The following is a 15,891-nucleotide window of genomic DNA, read 5'->3' on the forward strand; positions in this document are numbered from 1 at the left end:
TTTATGAAACTCATTAAATGAAATAACCTTCAATAATTAGAAAAACAAAACATATTTGTGGGCATGAAGATCTCATTGCATGGGTCCCCAGTTTGAGAAGAGGAAATAAAAGCATAAGCTTGATTAGTTACTAAAATGTAAGCACCAATTACAGTGCTCAAAAAAGCTTAATAACTATCTATCAACTTACCAAGATTAGAAGTACATCATGCTGCATACATAAAGAATACCAATATGAAATGAACATGGCAATACTTAGCATCTATCCTAGTCCTCAACTAAAAAGCATTCACATTAAGGAATCTTTGAATAATAAAAACAACATTTTTCTACTAGTTAAGTATATTTTACTTACATCATCTGATTCCCTGATGAGCTCGGTATCTTCAACCTGTACAACTGCATCTGCGCCACAGGGTATTGGAGCCCCTGTTGTTACTCGCATCACCTGGCCAGGCATCACTGTCTGAGTGGGCTGCAAAAAATATAGGAATGAGACTATTAGACAAAGCTTGAAAGCTTACAGTTGATACATATCAAACGAAACTGAAACAAAACACATTATGTTTTTGGGAATTCGTTTAAAACTAATAAAGAACAGTTTTATCATTTGGAATCCCCATTTGTTTTTTTCTTTTTCTTAGTACTCCACTATTTAATTGGAAATAGATTTTTGGCGCATTCTGTAAATCCTCATTGTTTTCCAAATGCAGACATTCTGCAACTTCTAACAGTGAAGCTCAATTTCATCCATTCACTTGCTGCACCGTAAGAAAACATGAGCATTACAAATTTTGCCAGTTCAAATGCTAAAGCCAAATATCCCCCAGTTATGATCTACTCAAAGTTCAAAGGTCAAATTAAATGTTTTATTGAAGTTTATATATATCACCACACAGTACCCAGAGATTAATTTTTGCAGGCATTCATAGTAAAACAAGGAAATACAATGGAATCAAAGGAAAACAACACACCAACAAATTATGACAAACAAACAATGTGCAAAAGAAGACAAACTGTGCAGATTTAAAAGAAGTAAATAAATAAAACTGAGAACATGGGTTATATTTAAACGCAAACAACAGGAATTCTGCAGATGCTGGAAATTCAAGCAACACACATCAAAGTTGCTGGTGAACGCAGCAGGCCAGGCAGCATCTCTAGGAAGAGGTGCAGTCGACGTTTCAGGCCAAGACTCTTCGTCAGGACTAACTGAAGGAAGGGTGAGTAAGGGATTTGAAAGTTGGAGGGGGAGGGGGAGATCCAAAATGATAGGAGAAGACAGGAGGGGGAGGGATGGAGCCAAGAGCTGGACAGGTGATTGGCAAAAGGGATACGAGAGGATCATGGGACAGGAGGTCCGGGAAGAAAGACAAGGCGGGGGGGGAACCCAGAGGATGGGCAAGGGGTATATTCAGAGGGACAGAGGGAGAAAAAGGAGAGTGAGAGAAAGAATGTGTGTATAAAAATAAGTAACAGATGGGGTACGAGGGGGAGGTGGGGCATTAGCGGAAGTTAGAGAAGTCGATGTTCATGCCATCAGGTTGGAGGCTCCCTTACCACCGTTCAGGGACTTAAACGCATCTCCCCCATTTCACGTACATCTGCTCTCACTCCATCCTCCCGCCACCCCACTAGGAATAGGGTTCCCCTGGTCCTCACCTACCACCCCACCAGCCTCCGGGTCCAACATATTATTCTCCGTAACTTCCGCCACCTCCAACGGGATCACACCACTAAGCACATCTTTCCCTCCCCCCCCCCTGCATTCCGCAGGGATTGCTCCCTACGCAACTCCCTTGTCCATTCGTCCCCCCCATCCCTCCCCACTGATCTCCCTCCTGGCACTTATCCGTGTAAGTGGAACAAGTGCTATACACGCCCTTACACTTCCTCCCTTACCACCATTCAGGGCCCCAAACAGTCCTTCCAGGTGAGTTGGCTGGGGTGATATACTGCGTCCGGTGCTCCCGATGTGGCCTATTATATATTGGCGAGACCCGACGCAGACTGGGAGACCGCTTTGCTGAACATCTACGCTCTGTCCGCCAGAGAAAGCAGGATCTCCCAGTGGCCACACATTTTAATTCCACATCCCATTCCCATTCTGACATGTCTATCCACGGCCTCCTCTACTGTAAAGATGAAGCCACACTCAGGTTGGAGGAACAACACCTTATATTCCGTCTGGGTAGCCTCCAACCTGATGGCATGAACATCGACTTCTCTAACTTCCGCTAATGCCCCACCTCCCCCTCGTACCCCATCTGTTAATTATTTTTATACACACATTCTTTCTCTCACTCTCCTTTTTCTCCCTCTGTCCCTCTGAATATACCCCTTGCCCATCCTCTGGGTCCTTGCCCCCCTCTTGTCTTTCTTCCTGGACCTCCTGTCCCATGATCCTCTCATATCCCTTTTGCCAATCACCTGTCCAGCTCTTGGCTCGATCCCTCCCCCTCCTGTCTTCTCCTATCATTTTGGATCTCCCCCTCCCCCTCCAACTTTCAACTCCCTTACTCACTCTTCCTTCAGTTAGTCCTGACGAAGGGTCTCGGCCTGAAACGTTGACTGTACCTCTTCTTAGAGATGCTGCCTGGCCTGCTGAGTTCACCAGCAACTTTTATGCGTGTTACATGGGTTATATAGTCCTCTGAGTGAAGTCATCCATGCTGTTTCAGGAGCTTGATGGTTGAAGAGTAATAACTGTTCCTGAGCCTGGTGGTGTGGGAGCTAAGGCTCCTGTCCTTCTTGATGGCAGCAGTGAGAAGAGAGCATGATATAAAAGGTGGGGTCCTTGATGATGGATGTTAACTTTTTGTGGCATCACTCCATGTTGATACGTTCAGTGGTAGGGAGGATTTTGCCTGTAATGGATTGAGCTGTATCCACCCTTTTAGTAAGGTTTTCCATTCTTGGGTTTTGGTGTTTCCATACGAAGCTGTGATGCAACCAGTCAGGATATTTTCCACCGTGCATCTATAGAAGTTTGTCAAAGTTTCAATGACATACCAAATCTGTGTAAACTTCTAAGTAGAGGCGCTGTTGTGCCTTCTTTGTAATGGCACATATATGCTGGTTCGAGGACAGATCTTCTAATATGATAATGCCAAGGAATTTAAGGTTACCTCTCCTTCTCTGATCCCCTAATGAGGACTGCATTATGGACATCTGGTTCCTTCCTCCTGTAATCAATAATCAGCTCTTTGATTTTGCTGATGTTGAGTGAGAGGATGTTGTTGTAGCGCCATTCAATCAGAATTGCAATTTCTCTCCTATATGCTGATTCGTCACCACCTTTGGTTTGGCTTCTACTTCTCTCATTTGTCCACATTTCAACAAGATAAATTCTGAATGATGAGGGAGAAAGCTCAATGCCCTTTTCAATAGCGGTCAAGCAGAATGTGTAATCCATTCAGAAAAAAGGGCTTGTATCAGCTCTTACTTATAGATTTGTGGTGACAAAGAAATTTATCAGTCATTTGCAGGAAAGGTTTTGGTTCCTTGTCCTAAATGCCTAGATTCAATGTTAAGTAAATTTAACATCAAAACTCACCTGGTCACCTGCCTGCGATTCACCAATAATGAATCTATCACCAGGGCCATCGGCAGCTGTAATACAAAACATAACCATTTTCAAGCTGTTCAGATAGAATCTGCAACTTCAACATTAATCACTTAGAACAATATATTCTCTTCACCTCTCACAGCATAGCCATCCTTCACTGACGCAGGAAAAGGTGGCAGGTTGTCTTTTGCAAATACATCCTGTGCTAGAACTCGACCCATACCATCTGAAAAACAAAGAAACAAGTTACCATCAATGAAAAGAGCCCATCAGGCTGGAAGGTTCATTCTGTACTCTAAACTAGTTAAGCTTTAAAACAAATGAGATTGCATGAGATGTGGCAACTGCTCTTAGCTTCAATTTGCTGTGGTTGCTGATGGGTCACTGGAAAGTAGAGCGGGCAAGACAATACTCAATCCTGATCTCGAAATACATTTTGTCTTAGATATTTCACACAAATTTAAGCAGGTGGCTGAGAAAAAGCAAATGATGAAGTTTTCAGCTATTTTACAGTTCCTTTCTTCTACAGATTACAGACTCTGCTCCTTCTCTCTCTTCCTATCAAATGCTCATGGTCACCAGAATTGCCTAAATTTACCAAAAGGCCCATGGCACCAGTCAACAGAATAGTACACTGGTTTAATGTCACAGAAATTTACTCATTCAGTCCATAATGAGAGCTCTCATTTCCCATTTTCTAGTAGGAAGACTTGTATGAGAGTTAAATAAGAATAATATATTTTTTCAACTCACTGGCTAGACTGCATGTTAAATGTGCTGGTAGTGTTTATATTAGACACTTAAAGCCATATAAAGCTTACAGCAGGACAATGCTAAACATAGAAAGTTATAGTTACAAACAGAAGCCTGATATTATGCAATTGCCCGAGTGGAGCACAGGGGGCTAAAATAAAATATAATAGAAGCTTCAAAAATATAATAAGAACGAACAGGGAGATGGCTATGCTTCATAAAAAGACAATGAAAAGTGATCATTCACCTAAATTTGCCAACAGAATGAGACAATGAGTTAGAAAAAAATCTCATTACACAGTTTAAGGAACATTATGTTGCCAATAATGATAAGTTAACACTCTCTATGAAGCTGTTTTTAAGGTAGCATGGATCAGTATCTGACACAAGAATTGTTCCTATTGGAGCTAACTCTCGCAGTTTTATCATACTAAAACCAAAAGAGACAGAGCTTTATTTGACTGAAGTGGAATATGTTCCAGAAACAATGTGAACATTTGCAGCCTTTTTATTCGTATCCAGCATTTATTGTGTTAATAAAACTCTGAAGACTCCAAACTGCACTTTTATGAAATTTTAATAAACATGGCAATACAATTACACATACATGATATTTCTACATCATGAGCATTGGAAATAGTAGCATATTAGTCATGAGTTCAAATCCCTTCATACTAGCTTGGAATTAAAATGCAATTAATTAAACATGTAAATACAGCTAGTATCAATAATGTTAACAACATGTTGGTTAGTTAGACTGCACTTGCAGATTTATGCACATTTCTAGTCACCACACTACACGAAGGATAAGGTAGCAATAGAGATTTACCAGGATTTTGCTGGAATGGTGTGTTGTAAATACAATGAGAGATTGGATAGGCTGGCTTTATTCCCAAAGGAACTTGGAGGGAGATTTGTGACCTTTTACAAGTTTACTAAATTACGAAGAGCATAAGTAGGATAGTTGGCAGCCTTCTGCCAGAACAGGAGAGTCGAGGTTTAAGGGGCGGGGCAAAAAAATTTAGTGGTCTGAGGGGCAAGTTCTTCACACAAAGTTCTAAGTTAATTTATTATCAAAGTACATAGGTATATGTCACCACAACCTTGAGATTTGTTTTCTTGTGGACGCACTCAGAAAATCCAAGAAGCATAAAAGTATCAACAGGAGATTGCACCCAACAGGATGGATAAACAACCAATGTGCAATAGACAACAAACTGTGTAAATATAACATTTAAAAAATGGATAAATAAGCAATGAATATCAATAACATGAGATGAAGAGTCCTTGAAAGGTGAGTCCATAAATTATGGGAACAGTTCAGTGTTGGGGTGAGTGAAGTTGAGCGAAGGTATCCCTTCTGGTTCAAGAGCCTGATGGTTGAGGGGTAATAACTGTTCCTGAACCTGGTGGTGTGAATCCTGAGGCTCGTGTACCTTCTTCCTGGTGCAGCAGTGAGAAGAGAGCATGGCCAGGGTGGTGGGGGTTCTTGAAAATGGCCCCCCTTGAAAATAGAGTGCTGACTGTGATAGTGGTGGGGAAGGCTTTACCCCTAATAGACTTTTTGTAGGACTTTCTGTTCAAGGGTATTAGTGTTTCAATACCAGGCCATGATGCAAGCAGTCAATGTACTCTCCACCACACATCTATAGAAGTTTGCCAAAGTTTTAGATTCATGCTGAATCTTCGCAAACTTCTAAGGAAGTTGAAGCGTTATCATGCTTTTTTTGTTATTGCACTTATGTGCTGGACCCCCAACAGATCATCTGAAATGATAACACCAAGGAGTTTAAAGTTACTGATGCTCTCCACCTCTGATCCCCCAATGAAGGCTAGCTCAGGAACCTCTGGTTTCCTCCTCTTGAAGTCAATAATCATCACAAGGAGTGGAGGGAGATATGATTACAAACACAAGAAAATCTGCAGGTGCTGGAGGTCCAAAGCAACACGCACAAAATTCTGGAGAAACTCTACAGGTCAGGCAGCACCTATGGAAAGGAATAAACAGTTGACTTTTTGGGCTGAGACTCTTCATCAGAACCCTTCATCATATCCTTCATCAGCATATGATTACAATGTTCAATAGGCGTTTTGACAAGTACCTAAGAAAGGTGCAGAGGAATTTGCCCAAATGCAGGCAAATGGAATTGGCATAGATTATGGTTGGATTAGGTGAGATAGGCCTGTGTAAAGAATTTCTGTGCTCATCTGTACAATTCTACGATTCTATGAGACTAATAAATGTGAGTCAAAACCCATATGATTTCCTAATACACTTCATAAAAGGAAATGTGCTGTCCTGAACTGACATGGCCTAAAAGCAGCCCATGATGTACAATGATGTGCCTGACACTTGACTGCTTCCAGACAGACTGAAGTAGTACAAGAAGCCAATGCACCCTTTAAATCAACGATCAGCAATAATTGCAGGCCTTGCCAATACTGTCCACAATTAATGAGTGAATAAAAGGAACCTTTTTTATCAACCTGCGTATAAAAATATCAGTCTAATGCCTTCTTTTGATGTGTTTATGCAATAAGCTGAACTCAATCATTTCCTGGATTTTCTTGATTTCGATATCAGCACAAAATTTAAAAAAAGCAATGTTTTAACTCAACAAATATACTGTATCAATCCACAAACATTTGGTAACAATTTCAAGGAAAAGGAAGCTACTGTATTGCCAAGTTGTGTTTATCACCCAGTGATTTGATGAAAGCAATACATTCTTACTTTTCAAGCGGACTGCAGTTACATAAAAAACTGTAACCACTGTTGCGCTCCAGTAATGTTTAAAAATGTGAAGTCTGAATGTTCAGCTAACCAAAACTGTCCTTGTTGTTGACATTTATGAATTCCCATTATAAACTTGGAAAATTACATTACTTTGTGCATAGATGCCTGGCATGCACACAGTTTCAAACACATTTATGCAATGAAGAAAATCATTTTGATAGTACATATAAAGCGGAGGAGGAAAAGATAATTAAACTTACGACGGGTTTACTTATGGGACAGAATAAAATAAGATTTCATAATTAGACATATATCCTCCAAGCTTTATCATTCATCTTTTTTTTAAAAACGCAAACAACAGGAATTCTGCAGATGCTGGAAATTCAAGCAACACACATCAAAGTTGCTGGTGAATGCAGCAGGCCAGGCTGCATCTCTAGGAAGAGGTATAGTCGACGTTTCAGGCCTGACGAAGGGTCTCGGCCTAAAACGTCGACTGTACCTCTTCCTAGAGATGCTGCCTGGCCTGCTGCGTTCACCAGCAACTTTGATGTGTGTTGTTTATCATTCATCTGTTTCTTTGCAAAATAACTCCAGCTGGACATTAAGTACATTGGCTTCAGAAAAGGACCAAAATAAATTCTGGCAGTTTGCAAAAGTAAAGTGGTATCTGGCTGGAACTCCTAGATGAGATGAAATTTAAAAAAAAACAATGCAGTCTTCAATTTATCATCATCATCAGGTGCCATGCCCATTTTCAGCTTTGACTGCCATGGCCCACACACTCCTGTTTCGGGTCAAGTGGATCAATTCATTGGTATTCATTTCCAGTTCTCTGGCTGCTGTCTGCATATCATTTGTCTTTTGTCTTTGCCAATTTATAACCCACATTTTCAACATTTGAACTTGCCATTGATAAAGACAATTTAATTTCCTGCAATAGTCAACACCATTTTAGTGCAACCTGAAGCCCCCAGGGCCAGTGGGTCACCTGTTCTTGTTATACTTTTACTTGCTTTCTGAATCAGAATCAGAACCAGGTTTATTATCACTAAACTGGCATGTGACATGAAAATTGTTAACTTAGCAGCAGCAGTTCAATGCAATACATAATACAGAAGGGAAAAAAATAAATACATATAAAATAATAATTATAAATAAGTAAATCAATTACAGTATACGTATATTGAATTGATTAAAAAACGTGCAAAAAAAAGAAATACTGCATACTTAAAAAAATGACGTAGTGTCCATGGGTTCAATTTGGGAATTGGATGGCAGAGGGGGAGAAGCTGTTCCTGAATCCCTAAGTGTGTGCATTTAGGCTTCTATACCTCCTACCTGATGGTAACAGTGAGAAAAGGGCATGCCCTGGTGCTGGATGTCCTTAATAATGGACGCTGCCTTTCTGAAACACCGCTCCCTGAAGATGTCCTGGGTACTTTGTAGGCTAGTACCCAAGATGGAGACAACCAGATTTACAACCTTCTGCAGCTTCTTTCGGTCCTGTGCAGTAGCCCCATCCATACCAGACAGCAATGCAGCCTGTCAGAATGCTCTCCACGGTACATCTATAGAAGTTTTTGAGTGTACTTGTTGACATGCCAAATCTCTTCAAACTCCTAATGAAGTATAGCCGCTGTCTTTCCTTCTTTATAACTATATCTATATGTTGGGACCAGGTTAGATCCCTCAGAGACCTTGACACCCAGGAGCTGCTGATCCCTCTATGAGGATTGGTATGTGTTCCTTCATCTTACCCTTCCTAAAGTCCACAATCAGCCCTTTCATCTTAATGATGTTGAGTGCCAGGTTGTTGCTGCGGCACCAATCCACTAGTTGGCATATCTCACCCCTGTACGCCCGCTCGTCACCACCTGAGATTCTACTAACAATGGTTGCATCGTCAGCAAATTTATAGATGGTATTTGAGCTATGCCTAGCCACACAGTCATGGGTATAGAGAGAGAAGGGCAGTGGGCTAAGCACACATCCCCGAGGTGCACCAGTGTTGATTGTCAGTGAGAAGGATATGTTATCACCAATCCGCACAGATTGTGGTCTTCCAGTTAGGAAGCTGAGGATCCAATTGCTGAGGGAGATACAGGGGCCCAGGTTCTGCAACTTCTCAATCAGGATTGTGGGACTGATAGTGTTAAACACTGAGCTATAGTCGATGAACAGCATCCTGACACAGGTGTTTGTGTTGTTCAGGTTGTCTAAAGCCTTATGGAGAGCCACTGAGATTGTGTCTGCCCTTGACCTATTGTGGCATCTTTTAGTTGCAGCTTGTTCTATCTTAGGTCTAATCCAATCAGTAAGGCAATACAAGAGTTTATGGTCATAAATTTAACAGAGACTTTTGGATCAGAAATCAGTAATTGTAATATATCTGAATTTTCAAAATGCATTTCATAAAATCGAACATAAAAAATAGTCAAAAACAAGATAAGGGGCCCTGGGATGATGAGTGAATATTAACACAATAGAGTAACATAATTGGTCAAAGGACATAAACTGTAAAAGGATCAAGGGATCTTTTTCACATCAGCAAGCTGCAGCTGATGAAAATTCATTAAAAAGCTTAAAAACCAGTTCTATATCTGCCCTTGAAACAGTATCAGGTGGAAAGCTAAGCTACGAGGAGGAGACAGAGTCTATAAAAGGAACACAAGGAAGTAATGCGGGAGGAGGAGAACAATTTGGGAAAATGTGCAATTGTGCACTTTAGTAGGAAGAACAGAAAAGGAGAATATTTTTGAAATGTTGAGGGTCCTTGGTCTATTGGTTTAGTCAATGTAGAATGTAGACATGCAAACATTGCAATTAGAAAAATAAAATGGTATGCAAGTTTCTAATAAATAGGAGTTGGAGAACATAAATAAAGAGGTTGTGTTAAAATTTTGCTTTACATAGATGATACCATATTTGAACCATTGTTCATAGTTTTGTCTTCATATGTGTGGAAGAATATGCTGGTGTTGGAATTAGTGCAGCCTAGATTTTCACCATCGGTTCCTTGGATGACGGTCCTGACGAATAATGAGTAAACTTTTGAGCTCATTGGAGTTTACAAGAGTAAAAGACGATCAGACAGATGTTGATGCTGCAGTTCTGGGAGGCTATTTCTTTGTGGTGGAGAAATCAGAACTAGGGGATGAAGTCTTCAAACAGGATGGTAACTATTTAGCAAGCAGACAATGAGAAATTTTGCAGAGGATTGTGGAAGCTCAGTTATTAAGTAAGTTCAAAACTGAGATCAATAGACCTTTGGACACAAGGGATATGTTTATCAGAAAGCAAGTGAGATTGAAGGTCAGCCATAAACATAATAAATGGCAGAACAGGTTCAAAGAACCATATTGCTAATTGTTGGTTTTATCTATATTTCTATGTTTTCTGATCTTGTAGAAGTGTTTATTGCTGATTAATTAATAGCATTGGGTTGAATGTCCATAAGCCATAAGATATAGGAGCAGAATTAGGCCTTTCAGTCCATTGAATCTGCTCAGCCATTCCATCATGTCTGATTTATTATCCCTCTCAACCCCATTTTCCTCTCTTCTCCCCGTAACCTTTGATGCCCTGACTGATTTAGAATCTATCAATCTCTACTTTAAAAGTACACAATGACTTGGCTTCCATAGCTGTTTGTGGCAATGAATTTCACAGATTCACTACCCTCTGGCTAAAGAAATTCCTCCTCATCTCTGTTCTAAATGGACGTCCCTCTATGCTGAGGCAGTGTCCTCTGGTCCTAGACTCATCCACGATAGGAAACATCCACTCTATCTATGCCTTTCAATATTTGATAGGTTACAATCAGATCGCCCTCATTCTTCTAAACTCCAGTGAGTACAAATCTAAAGCCATCTAACACTCCTCATACATTATTCATGGTATAATTTTTGTGAACTTTCTCTAGACCTTCTACAGCACTAGCACATCTTTTCTTAGATAAGGGGCCCAAAATTGCTCACGATTCTCCAACTGCAGTCTGACTAATGCCTTATAAACCTTAGTATTACATCCTTACTCTTATAGTGTCTCAAAATGAATGCTAACATTGCATTTGCCTTCCTTACCATTGTCTCAATCTGCAAATTAACCTTTAGGGAATCCTGTACAAGGACTCACACGTCCCTTTGCACCACTAAGTTTTGAATTTTCTCCCCATTTAGAAAATAATCTATACCTCTATTCCTTCTACCAAAATGCATGACCATACTTTCCCTTCACTATATTCCATTTGCCACTTCTTTGCCCATTCTCTCAGTCTATTTAAGTCCGTCTGCAGACACCCTGCTTCCTAAGCACTATCTGCCCCTCCAACTATCTTCATATCATCTGCAAAACTCCATCATCTAATGCGACATATAATGTGAAAAGAAGCAGTCCTAACACCGACCCCTGAGGAACATCACTAGTCACTGGCAGCCAACCAGAAAAGTTTCCTTTATTCGCACTCTTGGTCTCTTGCCAGTCCGCCAATCTTCTATCCATGCTAGTATCTTTCCTGTAATACCATGGGCTCAAGTTAAGCAGCCTCATGAGTTCCACCTTGTTAAAGGCCTTCTGAAAATCCAGGTAAACAATATCCACTGACTCTCCTTTGTCTATCCTGCCTGTTATTTACTCAAAGAATTCCATCAGATTTGACGGGCAAGATTTGTCCCTGACATTCATAAGCTTACCAAACATTCAATATACATGAAAAGATAAATATATCATAAAATATAATTAGAAGTTAATTCAAAAAATCTCTTCTTTGGAACGTGTCTCTCTACGACCAACGACATAGGCAGGAAAAGGGATGAGATCCTGAAGTGTGAGTTTCGGGAACTAGGCAGAAGGCTGAAGAACAGGACCTCAAGGGTGGCGTTCTCCGGATTGCTGCCAGTGCTACATGACAGTGATGGTAAGAATTGGAGGAGATGGCAGTTGAATGCGTGGCTGAGGAGTTGGTGCAGGGAGCAGGGTTTTAGATTTTTGGATCATTGGGATCTCTTCTGGGGAAAGTGGGACCTGTACAGATTGGATGGGTTGCACCTGAACTTGAGGGGGAGCAATATCCTTGCAGGTAGGTCTGCTAGCATGGTTCGGGAGGGTTTAAACTAATTTACAAGGGGGTGGGACCCAAAGAGATAGAGCAGTGAAAGAAGTGCATGGAGTAAAGCCAGATCTAACATATAAAGAGGGTTTGAGGAAAGAGAAGCAGAATAAAGGGTGTAAAGGTAGTAAGGTAGAAGGGCTAAAGTGCATGTACTTCAATGCAAGAAGCATCAGGAACAAAGGCGATGAACTGAGAGCTTGGATACATACATGGAATTATGATGTACTGGCCATTACAGAGACTTGGTTGGCACCAGGTAAGGAATGGATTCTCAATATTCCTGGATTTCAGTGCTTTAAAAGGGATAGAGAGTGGGGGGAAGGGGAGGAGGGGTGGCATTACCGGTCAGGGATACTATTATAGCTACAGAAAGGGTGGGTAATGTAGCAGGATTCTCTTTTGAGTCCATATGGGTGGAAGCCAGGAACAAGAAGAGAGCAGTTACTCTATTGGGAGTATTCTATAGGCCCCCTGGTAGCAGCAGAGATACCGAAGAGCAGATTGGGAGGCAGATTTTGGAAAGGTGCAAAAATAACAGGGTTGTTATCATGGGTGACATTAACTTCCCTAATATTGATTGGCACCTGATTAGTTCCAAGGGTTTGGACGGGGCAGAGTTTGTTAAGTGTGTCCAGGACGGATTCCTGTCACAGTATGTTGACAGGCCGACTAGGGGGAATGCCATACTAGATCTAGTATTAGGTAATGAACCGGGTCAGGTCACAGATCTCTCAGTGGGTGAGCATCTGGAGGACAGTGACCACCGCTCCCTGGCCTTTAGCATTATCATGGAAAAGGATAGAATCAGAGAGGACAGGAAAATTTTTAATTGCGGAAGGGAAAATTATGACGCTATAAGGCTAGAACTTGCGGGTGTGAATTGGGATGATGTTTTTGCAGGGAAATGTACTATGGATATGTGGTTGATGCTTAGGGATCTCTTGCAGGATGTTAGGGATAAATTTGTCCCAGTGAGGAAGATAAAGAATAGTAGGGGGAAGGAACCATGGGTGATAAGTGAGGTGGAAAATCGTCAGGTGGAAGAAGGCAGCATACATGAGGTTTAGGAAGCAAGGATCAGATAAGTCTATTGAGGAATATAGGGTAGCAAGAAAGGAGCTTAAGAAGGGGCTGAGGAGAGCAAGAAGGGGGCATGAGAAGGCCTTGGCGAGTAGGGTAAAGGAAAACCCGAAGGTAGGACCGATTAAAGATAAAGGTGGAGGCTGTGGAAGTGAACGAGGTCCTCAATGAATACTTCTCTTTGGTATTCACCAATGAGAGGGAACTTGATGACGTTGAGGACAATACGAGTGAGGTTGATGTTCTTGAGCATGTTGATATTAAGAGAGAGGAGGTGTTGGAGTTGTTAAAATACATTAGGACGGATAACTCCCCGGGACCTGACGGAATATTCCCCAGGCTGCTCCACGAGGCGAGGGAAGAGATTGCTGAGCCTCTGGCTAGGATCTTTATGTCCTCGTTGTCCACGGTAATGGTACCGGAGGATTGGAGGGAGGCGAATGTTGCCCCCTTGTTCAAAAATAGTAGTAGGGATAGTCCGGGTAATTATAGACGAGCCTTACGTCTGTAGTGGGAAAGCTGTTGGAAAAGATTCTTAGAGATAGGATCTATGGGCATTTAGAGAATCATGGTCTGATCAGGGACAGTCAGCATGGCTTTGTGAAGGGTAGATTGTGTCTAACAAGCCTGATAGAGTTCTTTGAGGAGGTGACCAGGCATATAGATGAGGGTAGTGCAGTGGATGTGATCTATATGGATTTTAGTAAGGCATTTGACAAGATTCCACATAGTAGGCTTATTCAGAAAGTCAGAAGGCATGGGATCCAGGGAAGTTTGGCCACGTGGATTCAGAATTGGCTTGCCTGCAGAAGGCAGAGGGTCATGGTGGAGGGAATACATTCGGGTTGGAGGGTTGTGACTAGTGGTGTCCCACAAGGATCAGTTCTGGGACCTCTACTTTTCGTGATTTTTATTAACGACCTGGATGTGGGGGTAGAAAGGTGGTTTGGCAAGTTTGCAGACGACACAAAGGTTGGTGGTGTTGTAGATAGTGTAGAGGATTGTCAAAGATTGCAGAGAGACATTGATAGGATGCAGAAATGGGCTGAGAAGTGGCAGATGGAGTTCAACCCGGAGAAGTGTGAGGTGGTACACTTTGGAAGGACAAACTTCAAGGCAGAATACAAAGTAAGTGGCAGGATACTTGGTAGTGTGGAGGAGCAGAGGGATCTAGGGGTACATGTCCACAGATCCCAGAAAGTTGCCTCACAGTTAGATAGGGTAGTTAAGAAAGCTTATGGGGTGTTAGCTTTCATAAGTCGAGGGATAGAGTTTAAGAGTCGCGAGGTAATGATGCAGCTCTATAAAACTCTGGTTAGGCCACACTTGGAGTACTGGTCACCTCACTATAGGAAGGATGTGGAAGCATTGGAAAGGGTACAGAGGAGATTTACCAGGATGCTGCCTGGTTTAGAGAGTATGGATTACGATCAGAGATTAAGGGAGCTAGGGCTTTACTCTTTGGAGAGAAGGAGGATGAGAGCAGACATGATGGAGGTATACAACATATTAAGAGGAATAGATAGAGTGGATAGCCAGCACCTCTTCCCCAGGGCACCACTGCTCAATACGAGAGGACATGGCTTTAAGGTAAGGGGTGAGAAGTTCAAGGGGGGATATTAGAGGAAGGTTTTTTACTCAGAGAGTGGTTGGTGCGTGGAATGCACTGCCTGAGTCAGTGGTGGAGGCAGATATACTCGTGAAAATTAAGAAACTGCTAGGCAGGTATATGTTGGAATTTAAGGTGGGGTGTTATATGGGAGGCAGGGTTTAAGGGTCAGCACAACATTGTGGGCTGAAGGGCCTGTACTGTGCTGTACTGTTCTATGTTCTATGTTCTACCTTCTAGTCCTTTCCCTCCATTGAAATAAATGCAGTATCTAAATATATGCAACTTCTAACAGGGCATGGATAAGTAGGCATGTTAGAAGTTGGTGCATTACCATGCAATGTTAGAGAGCAGTTGAGAAATTGTTGGTGAGGACCATCCAAGATTTTCAATACATTCATAATCCCACTAGAGTCACAAACTTTCTAACAGTGACCTGAGGAAATGCTAGCAATGACACATGGAAACATTGGCGTTTCTTAGGAAAATTCTGACCAATAAAGTGAAATAATTATTGAACTGCAAAGATTTTTTTTCATCTAAAATATAAAAACTAGGAATCAATGTATTTTTGAGATAAACAAATGACTCAATATATGATTGGGGGGTTCAACTTATGGTGGGAGCTAAGAAGGCTTATGTACGATAATGGCCTCACACCACTCCCATTTGCTTCATATTGATAGAGTCCAGGGTTTTGTGTGCTAATCTTGAGCAGCTTTGATTGTAAGATGGTAGGTTTGATTGCACAGCTGGTAGATTCATCAGTTGTGTGAGATTTGACATATTCTTTTATCTTTTTCTCACAGGAACCTTCTACATTCTCATGTTTTGTTTTAAAGGATTGCATATGGTTCCAGATTGTCATCCTGCTGTCTGCACCACTGGGCAAAACTAACTGATTTTCTTGCTGTGTTGCCATTTAAAGCTGTAGCTGTGGACAAATAATGTAATTGAACTGGTTATGTGACTTAGAGGAATGGCTTGCTGCCTGCATGAAGATGCAGGTCAAAGTGGAATACTGAGGTAGC

The 15,891-nt window shown here is 41.5% G+C and overlaps 1 protein-coding gene across 9 annotated transcripts in view; it reads right to left on the bottom strand.

The window, feature by feature from the left end:
* Positions 1-15,891, bottom strand: part of LOC134348279 (gephyrin) — a 684,809-nt gene that overhangs the window by 67,935 nt on the left and 600,983 nt on the right. For all 9 annotated transcript variants that reach the window (XM_063051467.1, XM_063051417.1, XM_063051452.1 and 6 more), the window contains 3 exons: positions 3,702-3,794; positions 3,557-3,612; positions 356-475 (listed from right to left, as the gene is read on the bottom strand). In XM_063051467.1, coding sequence (XP_062907537.1) covers positions 356-475; positions 3,557-3,612; positions 3,702-3,794 — 269 coding nt within the window. The remainder of the gene's footprint in view (positions 1-355; positions 476-3,556; positions 3,613-3,701; positions 3,795-15,891) is intronic.

This window comes from Mobula hypostoma, chromosome 1 (genome assembly GCF_963921235.1).
Source record: "Mobula hypostoma chromosome 1, sMobHyp1.1, whole genome shotgun sequence".
NCBI classification, from domain to species: Eukaryota; Metazoa; Chordata; class Chondrichthyes; order Myliobatiformes; family Myliobatidae; genus Mobula; species Mobula hypostoma.